This window comes from Hibiscus syriacus, unplaced genomic scaffold (assembly GCF_006381635.1).
Source record: "Hibiscus syriacus cultivar Baekdansim isolate YM2019G1 unplaced genomic scaffold, ASM638163v2 tig00116996_pilon, whole genome shotgun sequence".
NCBI classification, from domain to species: domain Eukaryota; kingdom Viridiplantae; phylum Streptophyta; class Magnoliopsida; order Malvales; family Malvaceae; genus Hibiscus; species Hibiscus syriacus.
In genome coordinates, this window is record NW_024063512.1 from 1,722,692 (window position 1) to 1,741,419 (window position 18,728).

General features: G+C 34.8%; 3 protein-coding genes and 1 pseudogene across 4 annotated transcripts; all 4 read right to left on the minus strand.

Annotated features, from left to right (window-relative positions):
- Positions 1–225: 225 nt before the first annotated feature.
- On the minus strand, positions 226–549 carry LOC120193594. Its single transcript, XM_039196059.1, has one exon. The coding sequence runs from the start codon at positions 547–549 to the stop codon at positions 226–228; it is 324 nt and encodes a 107-aa protein (XP_039051990.1).
- Positions 550–5,101: 4,552 nt separating this feature from the next.
- On the minus strand, positions 5,102–7,478 carry LOC120193595 (glyceraldehyde-3-phosphate dehydrogenase 2, cytosolic-like). Its single transcript, XM_039196060.1, has 9 exons — positions 7,466–7,478; positions 6,615–6,892; positions 6,289–6,435; positions 6,149–6,200; positions 5,964–6,085; positions 5,715–5,857; positions 5,538–5,621; positions 5,270–5,359; positions 5,102–5,159 (listed from the first exon to the last, which is right to left on the minus strand). Exons 1-9 carry the CDS (start codon positions 7,476–7,478, stop codon positions 5,117–5,119), a joined length of 972 nt encoding a protein of 323 aa, XP_039051991.1. The 3' UTR covers positions 5,102–5,116.
- An 803-nt stretch (positions 7,479–8,281) lies between these two features.
- On the minus strand, positions 8,282–8,814 carry LOC120193640 (annotated as a pseudogene).
- A 710-nt stretch (positions 8,815–9,524) lies between these two features.
- On the minus strand, positions 9,525–11,726 carry LOC120193467 (mitochondrial carnitine/acylcarnitine carrier-like protein). 2 transcript variants are annotated; one of them, XM_039195953.1, is made up of 3 exons: positions 11,680–11,726; positions 10,122–10,513; positions 9,525–10,045 (listed from the first exon to the last, which is right to left on the minus strand). In XM_039195953.1, the coding sequence occupies exons 2-3, from the start codon at positions 10,511–10,513 to the stop codon at positions 9,544–9,546; spliced, it is 894 nt and encodes a 297-aa protein (XP_039051884.1). In that variant the 5' UTR covers positions 11,680–11,726; the 3' UTR covers positions 9,525–9,543. The 2 variants fall into 2 exon arrangements, with proteins under 2 accessions (XP_039051884.1, XP_039051885.1); XM_039195954.1 differs by lacking the exon at positions 11,680–11,726 and adding an exon at positions 10,694–10,749.
- Between the last annotated feature and the right edge of the window lie 7,002 nt (positions 11,727–18,728).

Genomic DNA, 18,728 nt, shown 5'->3' on the forward strand with positions numbered 1-18,728 from the left:
TTTCTTCAACCAAACAACCAATTACAGTTGCTACTTGGTTTATGCAATCAACATGAAAACAAATCCATATCCATCCATAATTTAACATCAAATTACAACTCATAACAATAAAAAAATATTTATGAAATTTAAAGAAGTGACGAAATAAAAGAGTTCATTAATTTGCCAAGAGCCATGCATGCATGCATGTACAATAATGTCAACGTATAATCATCATCTATTTTCTCATCTTTCGATCATCCCTGGTCCTCTCAAATCCTCAAAGCTCCAATCCCTCCTCATCCCACTGCTCCTCACCAGCCTTGGCTCGGCGTGATCAGCGTCGAGACCCTTGGACTCATACGTCGTGTGAATGGTATTCCGGCGGCGATGACCCTTCTTCACCTTCTTCGACGTTGGCTCACTTCTGATTTGCTCGTAATTCGGAGACCAAGCTGCACTTCCCCAGCAAAATGTCAGGTTAGGCTTTTGTTTACGGCCAGAGTGATCCCTCTCATTGACCGAGTCAGTTCTTTTCAGGACCTGGCAAGTCAAGCAGTTCAAACTCATAGCTTTTGTTTATTTTTCTTTTAAAGTTCTTTGATGAATGAGAGAACAATGGAGGGTGTTGACGAGAGATGTCTGAGGTCGAGGGTTTAATATAGCTAGCTTGGAGGTGATGATCTGGAAAAAGGAGATAACAGGTTGGAATTTATCAGATACGTTTGTAATTTGGATAACGGGACAGCTTTGGGTATTAAATTTAGAACCACGATTGTTCCTTCTTCTTCTAAATATGGTCATGAAAGATTTTGACTTTACAGCTAAGAAAACACGTAATTGATCGATGAACAACAAGCAAAAAAACTAGTTTGTGTTTACATATCAGTAATGATCAAGGCAATCAAGCTACTAAGTTTGTTGGACTTGAATGATCAATGAACAACAAATAAGTTGATCGATGAACAAGTAATTGCTTGTTAATTTGTTTGATCATCTGTTAATCGATCGGTTATTCTCAATGTAGAGTCATCATCATCTCCTTTCTCATCTTTCATTCAAGTGGGATAAACTGGTTAATTTATTTACATTACACAAATTAGCTACTCAGATCAAACGAAGTCATTAATTGATCAATGAATAACAGACAAGTTCTAACAGGGAATTTGACTGTAGTATTTTATTTATTCAAATGAGAAAAAATAGTTATTAAAATTATGAGAGAATTGTCATCAGTGGTGGTGGTGCAGTTGGCTAGCGCGTAGGTCTCATAGCTTGGTTGAGTTTTCCTGAGGTCAAGAGTTCGGGCCTCTCCTTACCCCATTTTCCATTTTAACTTCTTCCATTAACTTTCATATAATCATTAGGTTCATTTTCATTTTTTGAAATATGTTAGCTCGATCAATAAATCGATAGCAAGAAAGGGGATAAATTAACATTTACAAATTTTTTGATAGTTAAGAAGAAAAATAAGACATAGTAACTTATAGCGATGCAACTTCTTCAATGAAGTTTACAACTACTATCTTAGCTTACCATCACGAAGGCTTCTCTGACATTTATTAACCCGAATTTGAACCTTTTTGAAGACACAATTTTATTCTATAACACTTAAGATTTCTACCAAAATCTTAAGATAAAGATAATAATTAAATCCAAATTTTAACCTCAAACTTCTTTTAAAAGAGATGCAAATTTAACAAAAAAATAATTCTTATAAGAGTAAAATGGTTGGACACTTAAGCTTAACTCTATTAAATACTTCAGTAAATATTTTTATTTAACATTTGAAGACTATATTCATAATCGGATTGTGAATACTCTCAAATCACATTTAGCGTTGTCATGAGAGAGTAAATACGCGATGTACTCTCTTTCTCTTTATTATTATTTCGTCCCTTCGAGACAACATATTATGCTTGTTACAAATATACGTTATTGTTTCTTTCATTAATATATTTTTCCATAGCGTTTTTATCATAATATGATTTTAATGAGACATTATCTTTAATGAAAATCTAAGAGAAATAGTATGTGAAGTTATAAACCGGCCTATCTAGGGTTTTCCAGCCGAAAATTAAATACACCGGTATGTCTTAATTGCTTAGATAATGGCGATGTCTATGTGATAATGGAAATTGCAGGGGACTTATCTTTAAATTGAAATATATAGAGAAGAGTAGTAAAACAACATATCATTGATAAGTACATTTTAATTAGTTAATATAATATTATTGTTTAATTTATAATAATTATTTTTTGTATTTGTGAATGATATGATGATATATTTTTATATTAGTGAATGATATGATGATATATTTTTATATTAGTGATTACATTCCAATAATTTAGTAGGTATCATAACTTAAACTATGAGGGTATTAGATAAGGATGGATCGAGGGTGCTCGTACCAATGAAAACTTTAAATTTTCACATAATTTAGATGTTTTCATTTATTTTCAATTGATGATTTAATTTTACATCCTTTGAAAATTTATAATTTTGTATTTCTAAATTTATAATATAATTTCTTAAGTTCATATCCTCAAATAACCAGACATAAAACTAGATGTCTGTCTCGGCCAACAAAAACTTCACTAATAACAACATTGATATAAAATGGGATGTGCATGATTGTAGGGATAGATCGAAAAAGGGACTGGCGGGGATAGTTGTTCTTTGAAAATTTTGATTTTTAATATGATCTATATTTTCTTTTGTATTTTTCATTTAATATGTTTTCAATCCTTTAAAATTTTTATAAATTTATCCCAATTAAAATTTTACAAATTTAGTCCTATTAAGTTTTATAAATTCATCATTTCATATAAAATTTTATGCTCGTACCTAGATAATCGTATCGAACAATTCCAAATCGTTTGTAGAAACACTACAGCAAAACTGTACATTTGCGGCGTTTTTTACCTATAGCGGTGTTTTTAAGCGCTGCAAAAACACCTGCGGCGCTATGACAAACGCCGCAAAAAGCGCCGTTGAAAATAGCGTCGCTAAAGTTCGCGGCGTTTGGTAACAAAAAATGCCGCAATAGGTAACGATATATAGCGGCGTTTGTCCAACAAACGCCGCAATAGGTGTTGATATTTAGCGGCGTTTTTCCAACAAACGCCGCAATAGGTGTTGAGATTTAGCGGAGTTTTTCCCACAAAAGTCGCAATAGGTGTTGAGATTTAGCGGCGTTTTTCCCACAAACACCGCAAAAGATCTGGTATATAGCGGCGTTTTTAGAACAAACGCCGCAAAAGGTCATATCTATAGCGGCGTTTTAAGATACAAACGCCACCTCTCTATAGCTAAAAGAAATTGATTTTGCAAATTAAAACTAATTTGTCATATGTTGTTTTATACTCTTTTATTACCCAAATTTAACCTGTAGCATTTTCCAATAAACTTGACATCCATAACAACAAACTTAAAATCCATAACAAGAAAAATGAAATCCATAATAATAAATCAAAGTTTACATTAACGTAAAATATAATGTAGTTCAACATTATTAACTATAATAAACAATAATATCTAAGATATTTTGCTTCTAATCTTACACATTCTTCAAAACTCTTCGTCACAATGAGGCGCTTAAATTCAAAGAGATAAATCCAGTTTATATGGGAAAACAATGATGCAGAGCTAGTATCGTCCTGTCATTTCTTGCACAGATATTTTGCTTCATGAGGTCTTACTCCAATTGGCATGCCACTTGAAAAGGCCCCATCCATGGCAATGCAAACCCGATCTCTAGTTTCATATCCAAATAAATCATCAGTTTATATGAAAATCCATTATATCTTACGTTAAAAAAGTTAACAACACATTTCTGCATGATCAGTCCCAGCAGTCAACAACTCTATGGCATGGGCAACCATCATGATGATAAGCAAAATATAGAGATAGATCTTAATAATTGTGCAGAAACATCCAAGCTTGAATTTCATGATAACTTCTAACAGCTTATCGGACCAAACATATTTTAAATCAATAGCACCCAGAAAAGGCTCCAAAACTGCATTCCTAACAAACAGAAAGATATAAAGATGGAAATATGAAGCTTACCAAGGACCAAATCCTTTCAAGCATTCTGCTAAAACAACCTGAGAACAGACAAAAGCACAATCTAACTTAAAGATAAGAAAGCAAAAGAGAATTTAACGGAGATTGTAAATTAATATTTTATCCCCATTTGTCACCTCAGTATTTTCCCAAGAATTTCAATTATAAGCCCATCAACTTATGTGCAGAGGCCATTGGTTTCAATTGAATGCTTTTCTGTGCCAAACTGTACATGCTTTCTAACCCCTAACAGAAGAAAATAAATAAACGAGATATGTAATACAAGGAAAGTACATACCACTGTGAATGGCCTGATGTATAACAAGTGAGAAATATACAATTGTATCCAATGGCATGTTGCAGAGCAGAGACTATTAGCATTACCCAACATTATTTGTAACATACGGTAACCTACAAAACATCCGAGGAAGAATAAAAATGGAGTCGGCCGATGCTTTTTAACAGTAAATTTGGTATTTGTTTGCGCAATTGAATTTACCCTAGTTTCAAAAATGTATTGGAGCTTTCGTAGTCGTGTCGATTACCGTTGGAAGTACAAACGTTGGTCACCGACTCCGACAAGTGACATTCCTCAAAGATGTTCTCCGAGTCACCGGCAACTTGTCTTCGACCCTCGGATATCTGCAATACATGCAGTGATGAAAGCTTGTAGCCTATTACCTATACTTATAAATATAATAACATGGAATAGTATTATGTACGAGAAGGAAAAGTCATACTTGTTGCTTCAATCGTTCATTTTCTTCCATCAATTCAACTTCCTGCAATGCATGCATCAAAACAGTCTTATGTATGTTCTTTAGTATCTTTTTAATTCCTCCTTTTTGACTTCTATTTTGTATGTTTATGTACTGACCTTTCTTTGAATGTCACTGATTTCTCTCATAATCCTTTGACCCTAAAATACATTAATAATTAGAGCTAATTAAGTTCATATGTCCCGTACAATTCGATTATTCTCATCACATCTCTCTTCTAAATTAAAATTAAATTGAAGCAGGCAAAAAGGCTTGGAAACACCAACCACAATCCAATCACTCGCTAAGCTTAAACAGAAGCCATGTGTCGAATCAAGTCGATAACGCGGGAACTGGGACACAAGAAGAAGTCCATTAGAAAACTCATACAAGCATACAAGTCTGATTGAAGGTATAGTACTTAGAGCTACACAAAACCGGAATTAAGACAAGTATAATTTACCTGTAACCCCACTCATTGTCATACCATGCAACCAGCTTAACAAAGTTGTCGTTCAAAGCAATTCCAGCCTTGGCATCAAAAATGCTTGACCTGATAATAAATTGCATAGAACATAAGTTCCAATTTCCTAATCTAAAACCCTCGGCTATGTTACTCGGACTAGATTTTCAAATATTTCAAACTCTTAAAAAGTCATGTGAAGCATAGTAACATAAGATCGTATGACAGGCCAGAAAACCAACATTAAAAAGAAATAAAAAAATCATACATGTTGTCTCCAACAAAGTCAGTTGAGACCAAATCTTCCTCTACATAACCAAGAATTCCCTTCAAGTTAGTTTCAGATTCCGCCCTATGCACAAAAAAAGGGGTAAGAAAAGAATTCAAAGTGCTATCTTAAGGACAACTTAAGGTATGATTATAAGATAATTATTCTAATCATTACTTGATTGCAGCCTTAATGTCCTCGTAGGTAGCCTTCTTCTCAAGTCTCACAGTGAGGTCAACCACAGAGACATCAACAGTGGGAACGCGAAAAGCCATTCCAGTCAGCTTGCCATTCAATGCCGGCAAAACTTTGCCAACAGCCTATATGATTACATGATAACCATCACTATCAACCATCAAACTTCAATTCCAGTAACAACTTGCATAATAAAGCATTTGAGAAACTAAAAATTAACATAACACATACCTTGGCAGCTCCAGTGCTGCTGGGAATGATATTGAAAGAAGCAGCTCTACCGCCTCTCCAGTCCTTCATTGATGGACCATCAACAGTCTTTTGTGTAGCTGAATAAAAGAATAGAAACATCAGTCAATAATATGCAAATGGTTGCAAAACGAAGTAAAATGAGAGCTTAAGTACTAACCAGTAATAATGGACAGTGGTCATAAGACCCTCAACGATGCCAAATTTGTCATGGATCACCTGCCACCGAGTTAGAAGTATGTCATCAACTCAAAGATAACAACTATAAGCTAGACGCACAAATAAATTTACTAGGAACAAATATTACCTTGGCCAATGGGGCGAGACAGTTGGTGGTGCAGCTAGCATTGGAGACAATGTTAAGATCAGGCTTATATTCCTTCTCGTTGACACCAACAACAAACATGGGAGCATCCTTACTGGGAGCAGAAATAACAACCTTCTTTGCACCACCCTGAAAAGCAACAAAACATAACTCGAAATAAGAACACCAAACACAAATATAAGAAAAATAATTAGGCTCCAAAAGTAAAAAAAATTCTGCCTCTTGGAAAACATATGTCGGGTAAATTCCAATCAACTTAGTTCTAATAAGACCATAAGTGTACATTAGCTAAAATTATTTTCACAAACCTTCAAGTGAGCAGCAGCTTTGTCTTTGTCGGTGAAAACACCAGTAGACTCGACAACATACTCAGCTCCAGCCTCAGCCCATGGGATTTCCTCAGGATTTCTGGACCCCAAGCCAATCACTAACCTTGAGAAGGAGAGAGAGAAAGATTTAGTGGAAGCAGCAGCTTGGTCCAATATGGAAGGGACGGACCCAATATTTGATTGAACAAGCCGGAGAACGCAGAGGAAAGAAAAGAAAATCAAAACAAAACACGCACAAAGAAGAACCCAATAAAGATCTGGATGAAATCACGACTGTTGGACTGAAATTGAACTGTTAATCCACTGGGTTCAAGAGATATTTAAAATGAGTATTCCTGAAATCACGACTGTTGGAATGAAAAAAAAAAGAAAAAAAACAGACAAACTTGTAAAACGTGGAGAAGGCGAATGATGTAGGAGTGACTAACAGAGGAAAGAAATCACAGAAAATAATTTGGAAAATGAGATGAAGCACTCTTCGGAAACTACCAGTAGATGGGTTTGGGTAAACGGCGAGAATGAAAAAAATAGACGAAGGGGAAAAATGAAAGAGGCTTAAATGGGTGGGACTTAGAAACTGTACATTTGCGGCGTTTGTAAATAGAAACGCCACTAATGTACTAATAAATTGCGGCGTTTATTTAAACACGCCGCTAAAATACTACGTTTTAGCAGCGTTTGTTAGGAAACGCCACTAAAGTACGAGTATTTAGCGACGTTTTTGCTTAAAACGCCATTAAAGTATTACGTTTTAGCGGCGTTTATTGAAAAACGCCAATAAAGTACTAGGTTTCAACGACGTTTTCCTAAAAACGCCACGATATATGTACCATATTGCGACATTTTTCTAAAAACGAGACTAAAGAACTATTCTATGGCGGCGTTTGTTTACAAACGCCACTAAAGTACTGATTGTTAGCGGCGTTTGTCAAATAAATGCCACTAAAGTACGAGTTTTAGCGGCGTTTTAAATATAAACGCCGTGATATGTATAAATTTAGTGGCGTTTTTTTTTTGAAAACGCCGTGACAAACACCGTTATATACCTATTTTGCTGTAGTGAAAGTAATGTAGGGTCAAATGCATGTGCAAATTAAGAGATCTCATTAGAAGATTAAGGGACCGGGGGAGTGGAGACAGCTCCTATTGGCCAAACAAAATGGAAGAACACTGCTCTGTTTTCATTATAGCTTAAAATATAATTTAAGCATGTAACAAGACCAACTTATAAGAAATTAGAACTGTGAATTTAATAATTAAAGATAGTATTGTTCTATTTTAAAGTTTTAAATTTAAATAATTGTATCTATAAGTTGTGTGTACATCATCAATAATTAATTTTTTTAAATATATATATCTTATATTCATTTTGTATTGTACGGTTAAAATAAAAAAATATACGAATCAAGTGGACTTCATGATAAATGAATTGTTATTGTTCTTTGAGGACATGTGTTCGAGTACCATAGATACAAAAAATATGTTAAGAGATTAAAAATTATCTTTAAACATATAACATATTTTGTCTGACTTCATATTTATAATAATAAATAATTACAACAAACTGCCCCTTATTTCCCGGATTTTCATTTGAATCTGTACATACATTTTCCCACGTGTGCTTTTTTAACGTCGCAGTTTCCCACTATGAACTATTACCTTGATCATCACGCGCTAACCCTTGGGCAGCAGACGCCAGTTTTTTAAATTTAAATTAATGACGGTGTCAGCAAACAGTCTCGTGTCTTCCTCCGTATTACCTTCTGGGACATCAACGACGTAAGATTCCAAAACAACGGTCCAGATCCTCCAGTCATGGTTGAAACCGTGAACCGTCGTCACCGACCGGTAATTCCTCAACCGGTGCTCCCCTCCAATGATGCTAAACCCGGTGACCCGTCGTTCATCGTCCAAAATATCGAGTCTCTCGGTGCTGGTATCAGCCGTTAACCCGGGATCACTTTGACTTCACGCGTGCAGCCCACCACCATTCGCGAACCTTCTTCAAAGGCGTAGCTTCTGATGAAATGTTTGTAAGTTTGGGGTTTGTCGAAACGGCGGACGATGGAACAGACGACGTCGTGTGGGGCGTCGATATGTTTGGCTAATAAGGAAGAACATTTTCCGGGACCTACTGCGTAGGTGTGGAACATAGTGACGGAAGGGATTAACTTGTCGAACTCGTGGTGGGTTATCCCGGGGGGACTGTGAGGTGGTGAGTGGTAGATTCAGAGTCTGCCATTCGCAGAATGCAGAGCGAAGGGAAAAGATAAGGAGGGAGGGGTCTAACATCTGTAATTCTCTTCATCTGTAAAAAATTGGCAGTGTGATAAAGGGTTAATCTTTGAATAGGAAAAGGAGTGGATCAGCGTCAGCATGATTCTACATGAATTGGAAGATTTGAAAGACAATCTTGTGTTTGGTATTGCATTGTTCAACTATGTAACAACTTTGAATCATTATTTTTGAAGCTAATTCCTTTTTATCCTAAATGATCTATTTGCCTCAAAATGGAATGATCCAATAAAGAAATATTAATTCATTCAGTACAATCAAATAGAAAGTTTCGAAGAATGTTTAATATTTTAATCTGATTCAAATCATTATCGGATCTCGAGTTTCATATTAAATCATTGAGTGACCAACACATAAAAAATTTAATTTTTCCTCTAATTTTTTTAATGGTTTCAAAACACAGTCATTTTAAACGAGTTAGAAAACACTTTAATCATTTTAAAGTTTAGGGTGTTGTGATTTTATCTTCTTTTAAACTTTGGCGTCTTTCCCTTGTGATTGTACTCATTTTGGCATCTTAGCTCGGTGACCTGCGTCCTTATATTGTCTTTATTTCAATAAAATTATTGCATTAGCGCAAAAAAAAGGGGAAAGAAAAGCAATAAAACTTGATTTAGCCCAAAGCAGACCTTGTGACTTCATATGCCAAGAAACATGCTGCATTTGCGGGCATACTTGGTGCCATGGTAGGTCCGAACCCCTTGAATACTCCTTTCACTCCCTCCGAAGCTAATATACTACGAAATGCATTCACAGAGCCACTGTACTTGGGGGTTTTGTAGTCGTCTACCTGGATCACACTCTTGCACACATCAATTGGGTAGACACCGATCCAGAACGAAGCTCCGGCCACACCTCCCGCCATGATCAAAGATCCTCTTCCCAGCTTACTGCTGTCTGGTCCTCCTGCCATGTACTGCTTCACTGCTTCGTAAACACCAAACATAGCGGCATTTCCCGGAATCTCACGAACCAAGGTGGGAATGAATCCTTTGAAGAGACCCCTTATGCCACCCTCTGAAGCTAGAACATGCCTGACTACATCAATTGGCCCTCTATACTTCAATGCTGCACTAGCTGAACCAGAATGTGCCAAAGCATTCTGTGCTTGCATTCACCATATGTACCAAGAAGTAAATATTATGCTCGAAGACTTATCCTATTTGAACAAAAAAGAGCAATGTTACCGACCTGCATTTGAGCAACTCCGTGGGGCAAGTTAAGACTGAAACAGAACCTCCAGCCCCAGCACCGGCAACGAATTGCTGGCTAACTGTGAGTGAGGCACCAGGCTCTGATCTCAACAGATCCTCCAATTGCCCTCTGACCATAAAGATAGCCGCATTAAGGGCTGCAACAGTCGCCAGGGGAGCACCCATGCTCTTACACAAAACCCTTGGACCTTCAGCAGCTAAAGTCTGCTTGACAACATCTATAACACCAGCGTATTGGGGTGGTTGCCCAGGGAGTGGGGTAGACTGACTTTGAAGCTTAACCTTGATGGTATCGAAAGGATGCCCGACCATCAACTGTGCTACTCCTCCAACAGTCCCAGATATTAAGTCCTTAGCCACATCTCCCATCTGCAGTAAATTAAGCATGCAGTAAAACAATGAATTTACTGAAGCAGCATCGGAAACATTAAACGGAAAGCCAGTAACATGTCTGATATCACATCTTAAGTCGATATAGACGATAATATATTTATAAATACTCTTATGTTTCGATTATAAATGGCAGAGGCATAAAGCAAAAGCACAAACCAGTACTCCGTGTCTCTGGTAATAAAATCAGCTTACTCTACCGCAAGGATCCACAGGAGGGAGATCAAAACATTAGTAGTACACGACTTTTTAAGTGAAACGGCGATACAGGGAAAATGAATAATTAACAGATATTGAACAGCTTAAGATAACAAATTAGCCCATAATCAAAATTCAAGGATCATGATCATTCTCAAAAACGATTATGATCTTGAAACTTGATGCATAAATTGCTTTGGCCTCCAAAAGAAAGTAGAGAGCTCATTTGAGCTAAGATTTGACAACAGCAGATAGTATATCAAACATGAAACATAACTTCAACTTGAAAAAAAAGGCAGTGAGATAAAATAACCATGAGCAAATGATTAAATTTGAAAATATTACAAGCTTCTAATATTGCTGTTCGAATCTTCGGTTGCATGAATATGGTTCAATATAGAGAGAATTATGAACAAGGATATTAACATTATTAAATCATCAGAAAAAAGTAGAAAACTAAAATTAAAACTTGAAGTCTCAAGCTGTAAACAGCAAAATGATAAGAGGGGAAAAAGGGTTATTACCACATCATCACATTTAAGAGCCAATCGAGTTAGGCAAGACATTAAGTACAAGCCAGAATTAATCATCAAAGCAAGTTATAATATAAGCAAGCGATATCTTTCTTAACCAGAAGGAAAATAGAATCAAACATAGGTCCTTTTGAAACAAAGTACATCAAAGAATCCATAAATGCAATAAGTTTGGATCCCACGGGCTTCTACTACAAGTCCAAAGCTTAATCTTTTACGCCATATAAGACCTGGGTTTTGTCTTAAAACACGAGATCACGCACTTCAATCAAAATAAACCAACCCCAAAATATAGGAACTCGAAAAAGAAAATGACTGTAGGATAAATAAATTGAATGCTAAAACAGGGTCCTAGACAACCAAATGACTGTTACATTTACATTCCACACATTCGACGAGAACCAGGAATCTTACCTTGAAAACACAGCACAATGAACAATAATCGAACTCTATATAGAGAGTTTAAGTCCCTAACGAAGTGATCAAATCTGATAAAAAAAACAAACAAACAAACCCCTCAATCAGATCAAAAAACGTTGCTTTAAATTCACTAATGATAAAAAGGAGAATCAATGCAAAATATTACCATAACGTGACAGAGCATTTCCTATAAGAAGCCCCCTAAACGTCCATTTCCTTTTTGAGGCGAGTGTTTGATGAACCCTTTTCTTAATTTGAATGGATTTCTAATAGTTGAGAGATTGATGAGAGGAACTAGGAATTAAAGTAAAACGTGAAATGGATCATTGGGTAGAATTGTGATCTACAAGAGAGTTGTGTTTGGGACTTAAAGGAGTAAGGAAAAGAACAAACTAATCGAGTTGGCTCCCAAAAGTGTTTGAAGTGACGAGTAATGTCGCAGATTTTCTTACTATTTAATGAGAGCCGTGTGCGTAATGTCATTTTTTTTCTTGGTTTAAATTTCAGTAAAATTCCTCAAACCACCAGTTACTTACCTTATAAATTGGTCCTAAACTTCAAACATTCTAATTAAATCTTCAAAATAATCAGCACTATATCAATCAAGTTATTTCATTAATCTAATTATAAATTTAAACATTATATACCAATTCAAATATGATATAGGTTTATTCAAACATTAAGGCTAAGATTAATATCGAAACTCAATAGACAAGTAACGTTACTTGAGTGAGAGTATCGATATTCATAATTGTCAAGATCACATCGATATCTAAGGATCATTATCAATACTCAGGTAGGAGTATCAATAATGCAAGATTTGAAATTTCATCAAAGCTAAAATGAGTACAAATACTCAAGGAGAGTATCAGTACCCCTAGGTTTAATACCATTACTCTGATATAAGTATTGATACCACCAATGATACTTATTTATCGAATACATGAATGAGCAATACTCGAGTTTAGAGGGTTGATGGTACTCGAGAATAATTAACAATCTTTAATAACGAGCTTTAATAATGAGAACTCAATAATATGTTATTGTTTAGCATAAGAAATTTATGATGAGATATTCCATAAAATTTATATCTTTGTTTTATACGTATGAAAATAAAAAGGAAACCCGGGTTACTTATGTGCGACGATCGTTTATCTTTTTAGTGAGTTGTCCAAATTTCTCAAGAGTTGTGTTGTAGCACATCAAGTATGCTAATTGAATGCATGTTCTAATATTGCGTGACCTAGACTTCATTCGAGATACTCAAGTGGAGTAGGCTACCCGAGTATACATACTTGATGCTATGGTGATCCAGACCTCACCCGAAGTACTTGACATTTATGAGGTTAGTGGATGTAGTTCCTAATGCTAGAGTGAACTAATTCTCATCCCAAGTACCGATGTTAGTAGGCTAGAGGGATATCTATTTACGAAATTATGTGATACTAGAATACATCATGCTGATTACATGTATACATGTGGAATTATATTGTGTTGATGACACTGACGTAGCCGACATATATTGAGGGTTGTTAAATGACACCCCAAAATTTTCTAATTTTTTATTCATATATAAGAAAAAATGACACACCTTTTAGAAAGATTTTGACACCCTTAAAAAATTTACCTCATATTTTAAAAAATATTTAACAATAAAAAAATTAAAATTCAATTTCTCCACTTAATTTTTTAATAATTTCTAAATTTAACACAAAATAAAATTCTACCTCTGTCCTTGGTTGATGATCTTGCTTCTCTGACTATACTTATTGGCATGTTTATGTTAAGAAATGCATATTGTAGACACTAAATTTTTACCCGAGCAGCCCCCTCCATCCAGCAGCCCCTCCACGCATCATTTCCAGCAGCTTCCAGCGAGCAGCCCCTCCACGCATCATTTCCAGCAGCTTCCAGCGAGCAGCCCCTCCACGCATCAGTTGCAGCGGCTTCTAGCACTGCCAGGTGATCTAACGCCCTGCTGCCACGCTGAAGCCTCCAGAAGCCTCCAGAAGCCAGCTGCCTTGTCCACGTTGCTACCCTATGGTGAGTCACCACCATAGTTCGGTGACTCACAGAGGGCCATTCCTTTAACCGGTCCGAAGAAGACACCGGCGAGGCCTATAAATGACCATCTCCTGCAGAGAGACAAACACAGAGGAGGACGGAGGAACAAACGAGAACCATACCCAACACAGTAGAAAAAGGGGAAACAGACAGCAACCACCCAACAACCAAATATCAAAAGAAAAGAGAAGAGAGAAACTTACCGAGGAAACTGCAGTCATCGGAGCCTCCTCGCGCCGTCGGAAAGCCGAAAATCAAAGGTAAAAAAAACCTTAGATCTAGGTCGATCTAAGGGGATTTGGGGTAAAAGGAGGCCGAATTTGGCCTTTAGGAGTTGAAATCTTTAATTTGGTGTAGTTTGGTAATCTTCGGCCACCGGAGACGGTGGCCGGTGGCGGTGATCGGCGCCAGAATGTGGCAACTGGCCTTCCTCCGGTTGGAGAATTTAGAGAGAAGGCAGAGCTTCTCTCTCTAAAAGAGAGAAGCCAAGCCAGAAAATGAAACAAATGGCCCTCTAGGGCCGGTTAAAGGGTATTAATACCCTCATCAAAACGACATCGTTTTGATGAGGGATGATTGTGCAATTTCACACATGATAAAACCCTTTCCGCTACCCTTGTAACTTTGTAACATTACATTTTAGTCACTTTAATCAAGTCTCGAACCTTTTAATTTAGACTCTTAATTTTAATTAAATTATAATTTGGTCATATTCATGAAATATAAATATTTTAGGAAAAATAATAGTTTTAGACCTTTAATTTTAATAATTAATATATTAATCCCGGTTATTTTAATTTGATATTCGAATTTAATATAATTTTAATTTAGTCACTATATTAATAATAAGGTAAAATACCATATTTAGTCCTTTTAATTATTAATATATTTTATTTTGATCTTGAATTATTAATTATTATTAAATTACATTAAATATACATATATTTAATAATAATTTAAAATTACATTAGGATAAAGACATTTACTGGTCTATTATGACCATAATTTCCTTCTACCTATTGTAAAATAATATAATAAATTGTTTTTTAGTCTTTCTCCTTAATCAATGGCATCAATCATTGTGAAGAATCTCTATGTAAAATTTAATATTAAAAATCAAAATTTTCTTGTAACCGGTTGTGATAATCATATAGTTTTAATTTTTTATCACTGTTTTATTTTATTTAATTTTATCATTAACTTTTTAATTTCAATATGTTTAAATTAGTACTTTAATTATTATTATTTTATTATTATTTTATTTTAGTCATATATATATTTGATTAAATAATAATATTTGTTTATTTTAAATATTAAGAAATTGACAGTCTTAAGGTAATTAGATGTTTTTTTGATATTTTTAATAAAATATTATATTTAATTCACTCTTAGTTAATCATATGTTTAGAAAATAATTATTATATTCTTATTAATATTTATTTATTAATATTAAAGAAATAAGCAGTCTTAAAGCAACTAGATGCCATTTTCTGATATTTCTAAATAAATAAATATTTTATTTATAAAACCCTAAAAATATACATTTTTACTTTATAAAAATTATTTTTCTTAAAATTATAAATTCAAAATAATAAGATTATAAATTAACCATATTTTTGAAATTTTAAATATCTAATAATAGAGACAATTTATAATTAATAAGTACCAATTTTGGGCGTTGTGGGGGTGCTAATCCTTCCCCAAACGTAATCGACCACGAATCCTATTTTACTAAAATTTTTGGTTATACGCAGACCAATTTTATCTTTTAAATTATGTTTTATTCAAAACTATTTTAAAAGATTTTTTTAAGTATTTGACCTACCTAACCCCAAAAGGTCAATGGCGACTCCTAAAAACATTTTTTTTAAAATCAAAATTATTTTTATCCCTGCCAAGTAAAAATTCGTGCCCGGACAAAAACCGGTTACGACAGCTTGGCGACTCTACTGGGGACCGGTCAAACATTAAAATCAATTATAAATTGTCTCTATCAATTAGAAATTAAAAATTCATATTTATTTAATTTTTAATTTTTTTCTTTCAAAATTTTTATTACTTATTATTTTCATAATATTTATATGTATATTTTTTATTAATATTTTTATTTTATTTAAATTTCATATTATTTGTTTGTCAGAGGGTTGAACATTTCTCCTCACACACAACACTTGCATTACATAAAGCTCTATAATTGAGTTTATCCATTTTAAGTGGGAGTGAAAGCGACGTCTTCGTGAGAATTTATTCTCCGTGTCAGACCTAGAAAGTAACTTTCGGGGTTCATATGCTTTTTGTCTTCGTGAGAATTTATTCTCCGTGTCAGGCATAGAGAAATGTGTCCCCTCGAATTGAACTCGGTCTGCTTAAGTCTGTAGTGGACTATGATTGAGGGTTGGCAGCCCAAGAGGGCATCAACAAGGACAATTCGAGTACCTTTACTCCTAGAACTGAAACTCTGCATATAATAAACCCTAAAAATTCACCTGATCTAAGACAATACTGAACCTCTGTTCATAGGCATACACAAAGGAGAAATAAGCTCTAGCTTTTAATTTATTTTATTTCCTTTTCTTTTTCCTGAATAAATGCATGCGAACTAGAAATCATGTGGTTAGGTTAACTTTTTCCAAACAAAGCATGGAACTAGAAAGCATGAGGTTAAGATTTATACCTTGATAGATAGATTTTTTTCCATTAGTTGGTAATAACTATTCTATTTTTTTATTTTTTTCATGCATTTTACATTGCTCTAATCTGTTCATATTGATTTCTTTTGTTGCATGATCATGGCATAACCAAAAGGTGTTTACTTGAAAGACTGTTCATCATATTAGAAAGAAATCGTAAATGGACAAAAAGTTTTATGATCAAACAAAATATGATACGACCAAGGAAAGACATCCTGAAGAAACTACGAGGATCGAGGGAAGTTCTGCACACAGAGAACCGGTTATATTAATACCAAAAGTAATCCATAAAGATTCTGCCAGATTGATACCAAAAGCAGTCTATGGTAAGAGTATCAGTCGGGACATTCAGAATAGTGGAGATTTTTATGAAGCTCAAGCATGTTATTTGAAGGACTTGAACGACCAAAACGAGAAATTGAGCACAGAAATGAAAACCATGCATGAAGATTTTCAGAAGATCAGTCAAACCTTTCAAAATGCTGGCCTAGGAAGTACCCCAGAAGAATGGATAACAGGGGTCACCAAGCTGAAAAAGAACTGCAACATATATGAAGATCTTGTTCAAGAACTTCTTGGACAGAAAAGATCTCTTACAAGGGAAAATGAGCAACTCCAAGAATTGATACAGAAGATGAAAGAGAATGTCATGGAAGAAGCTGCAGTCCAGACAAGCAATATGACCCATAAGCTGATAGACCAACCTAAATTTACGAGGAATTGAAGCAGACTGATAATTCAACTATTGAGCATGAATGGAAATTAACTTGGCTTTAGAGAAGTCAGGAGGGAAAGTTATCCCCTATATGTAAAGTTTTACTAAAGTTAGGAGTGAAAGATATCCTTATATGTAAAGTTTTGTTTGATGTACCGAAACTTTTGTGTTCAATGAAATCTGTTCTAAGATGATCACTCTTGAGTAAACACCTTTTCATACATGCATTTTGCATCTTTGCATTTTTCATTGTGCATTTATACTTTTATATTTGTTTTTGTACTATACAATTTGCATTTTTATTATTACATTCACATATTTACATTTGCATTTACATTTGCATTTTTACGTTTGTATTTACATTTTCATTTTTACATAATTACATTTGGTTTTAAACTATTTTACATACATTTAAACATGAATGAGAGTAATTCGTGTAGGATTCCATGACAGAATTTATGAAATCAAAGTGGAGCTAACTTGGTCTTCCTAAACAATGATAAGAACCATGAATGAGATCTTAGCAAGGGTCAGTAGAATCGAGAAACTGCAAGAGCAACTTATTAAGACTCAACAAGAAATGACTAATCACGCAAAAAAGATCCAAGTTGATTCAAAAGAACAAATGACCACGTTAATGGATATGATGAATGATATGATCCATGGAGAGAAACCCTTAGAGGATTCCACAGTGAAGGCTATGAATGAGGATCTGAATGATAATGATGAATTCGACGTGATATTGTCTGATGATTATGAACCTATTAGTAAGTATGGTAATTCAGGACAGCTTCAAGATTTGGTCCCGAAGGGGGTGGATGAATTAATAGTGAATGAAGAATCAATGAATGGAAAAAGTTCACTTGTGAGAGATAAGTTTTACCCAAAGAAAAAGGACATAGAAAAGGGTCAAAGGCTAGTCAAGAAGAAAAAGAATGTGCAGAGTTTTTAATTTCCTCCTTTCCACTTTTCAGGTGAAAAATCATATTCAAAAATGCTCTCAGCTAGCTTAACTACTCCACGACTTGTTCAGTCACAATGGCCTCCAAATGAGAATTGGACCTATAAGGATGTTCCTTGGATAAATCAAACTGGAATTCCCAGTTGTTCAACTAAGGTTCCTGATAACCTTGAGGGAAATTTCCAAGATCCTTTAGAGCAAGCAATTCAAAAATATAAGGTAAAAGAAGGGGTTAAAGTTCAACACTCAGAAATTATTGCCTCGACTGAGACTAATGTGATCAAATCCTGTGAATAATATCAGACACAAGAAAATGGGAAAGGAAATCAAAGCAAAAAGGTTCCCATGGATGTAATCAGAGATTGGCCTGTAGGCCTAAAATAAACTGGGAAAATGCAACCATGAAAACATCTCAAACACCCATATCAGACTTCCTGAAGACAGATGAAACTTTGGGAAGTTTAGAGAACAGGACAAATATTATGCCAATCACAGCTGCAATATGTGTTCAGAACCGGGACAAAGCTATTGTCACTAATAAAGATTGTTTTGAGCCCAAATTCCAACCGCTAAACAAGGAGATAAGATCAGACCACAAAGCTGCTAAGGAAGA

Excerpts from the sequence above, each read along its gene's own strand:
- LOC120193594 (XM_039196059.1), bottom strand. The coding sequence starts at position 549 with ATGAGTTTGAACTGCTTGACTTGCCAGGTCCTGAAAAGAACTGACTCG.
- LOC120193595 (XM_039196060.1), bottom strand. Across the intron at positions 6,086-6,148 it reads TCTTATGACCACTGTCCATT|TGATGTTTCTATTCTTTTAT; the intron begins ATTACTGGTTAG and ends CATATTATTGAC. Across the intron at positions 5,360-5,537 it reads GACTTTGTTGGAGACAACAT|GTCAAGCATTTTTGATGCCA; the intron begins GTATGATTTTTT and ends ATTTATTATCAG.
- LOC120193467 (XM_039195953.1), bottom strand. The coding sequence starts at position 10,513 with ATGGGAGATGTGGCTAAGGACTTAATATCTGGGACTGTTGGAGGAGTA. Across the intron at positions 10,046-10,121 it reads ACGGAGTTGCTCAAATGCAG|AATGCAAGCACAGAATGCTT; the intron begins GTCGGTAACATT and ends GTACATATGGTG.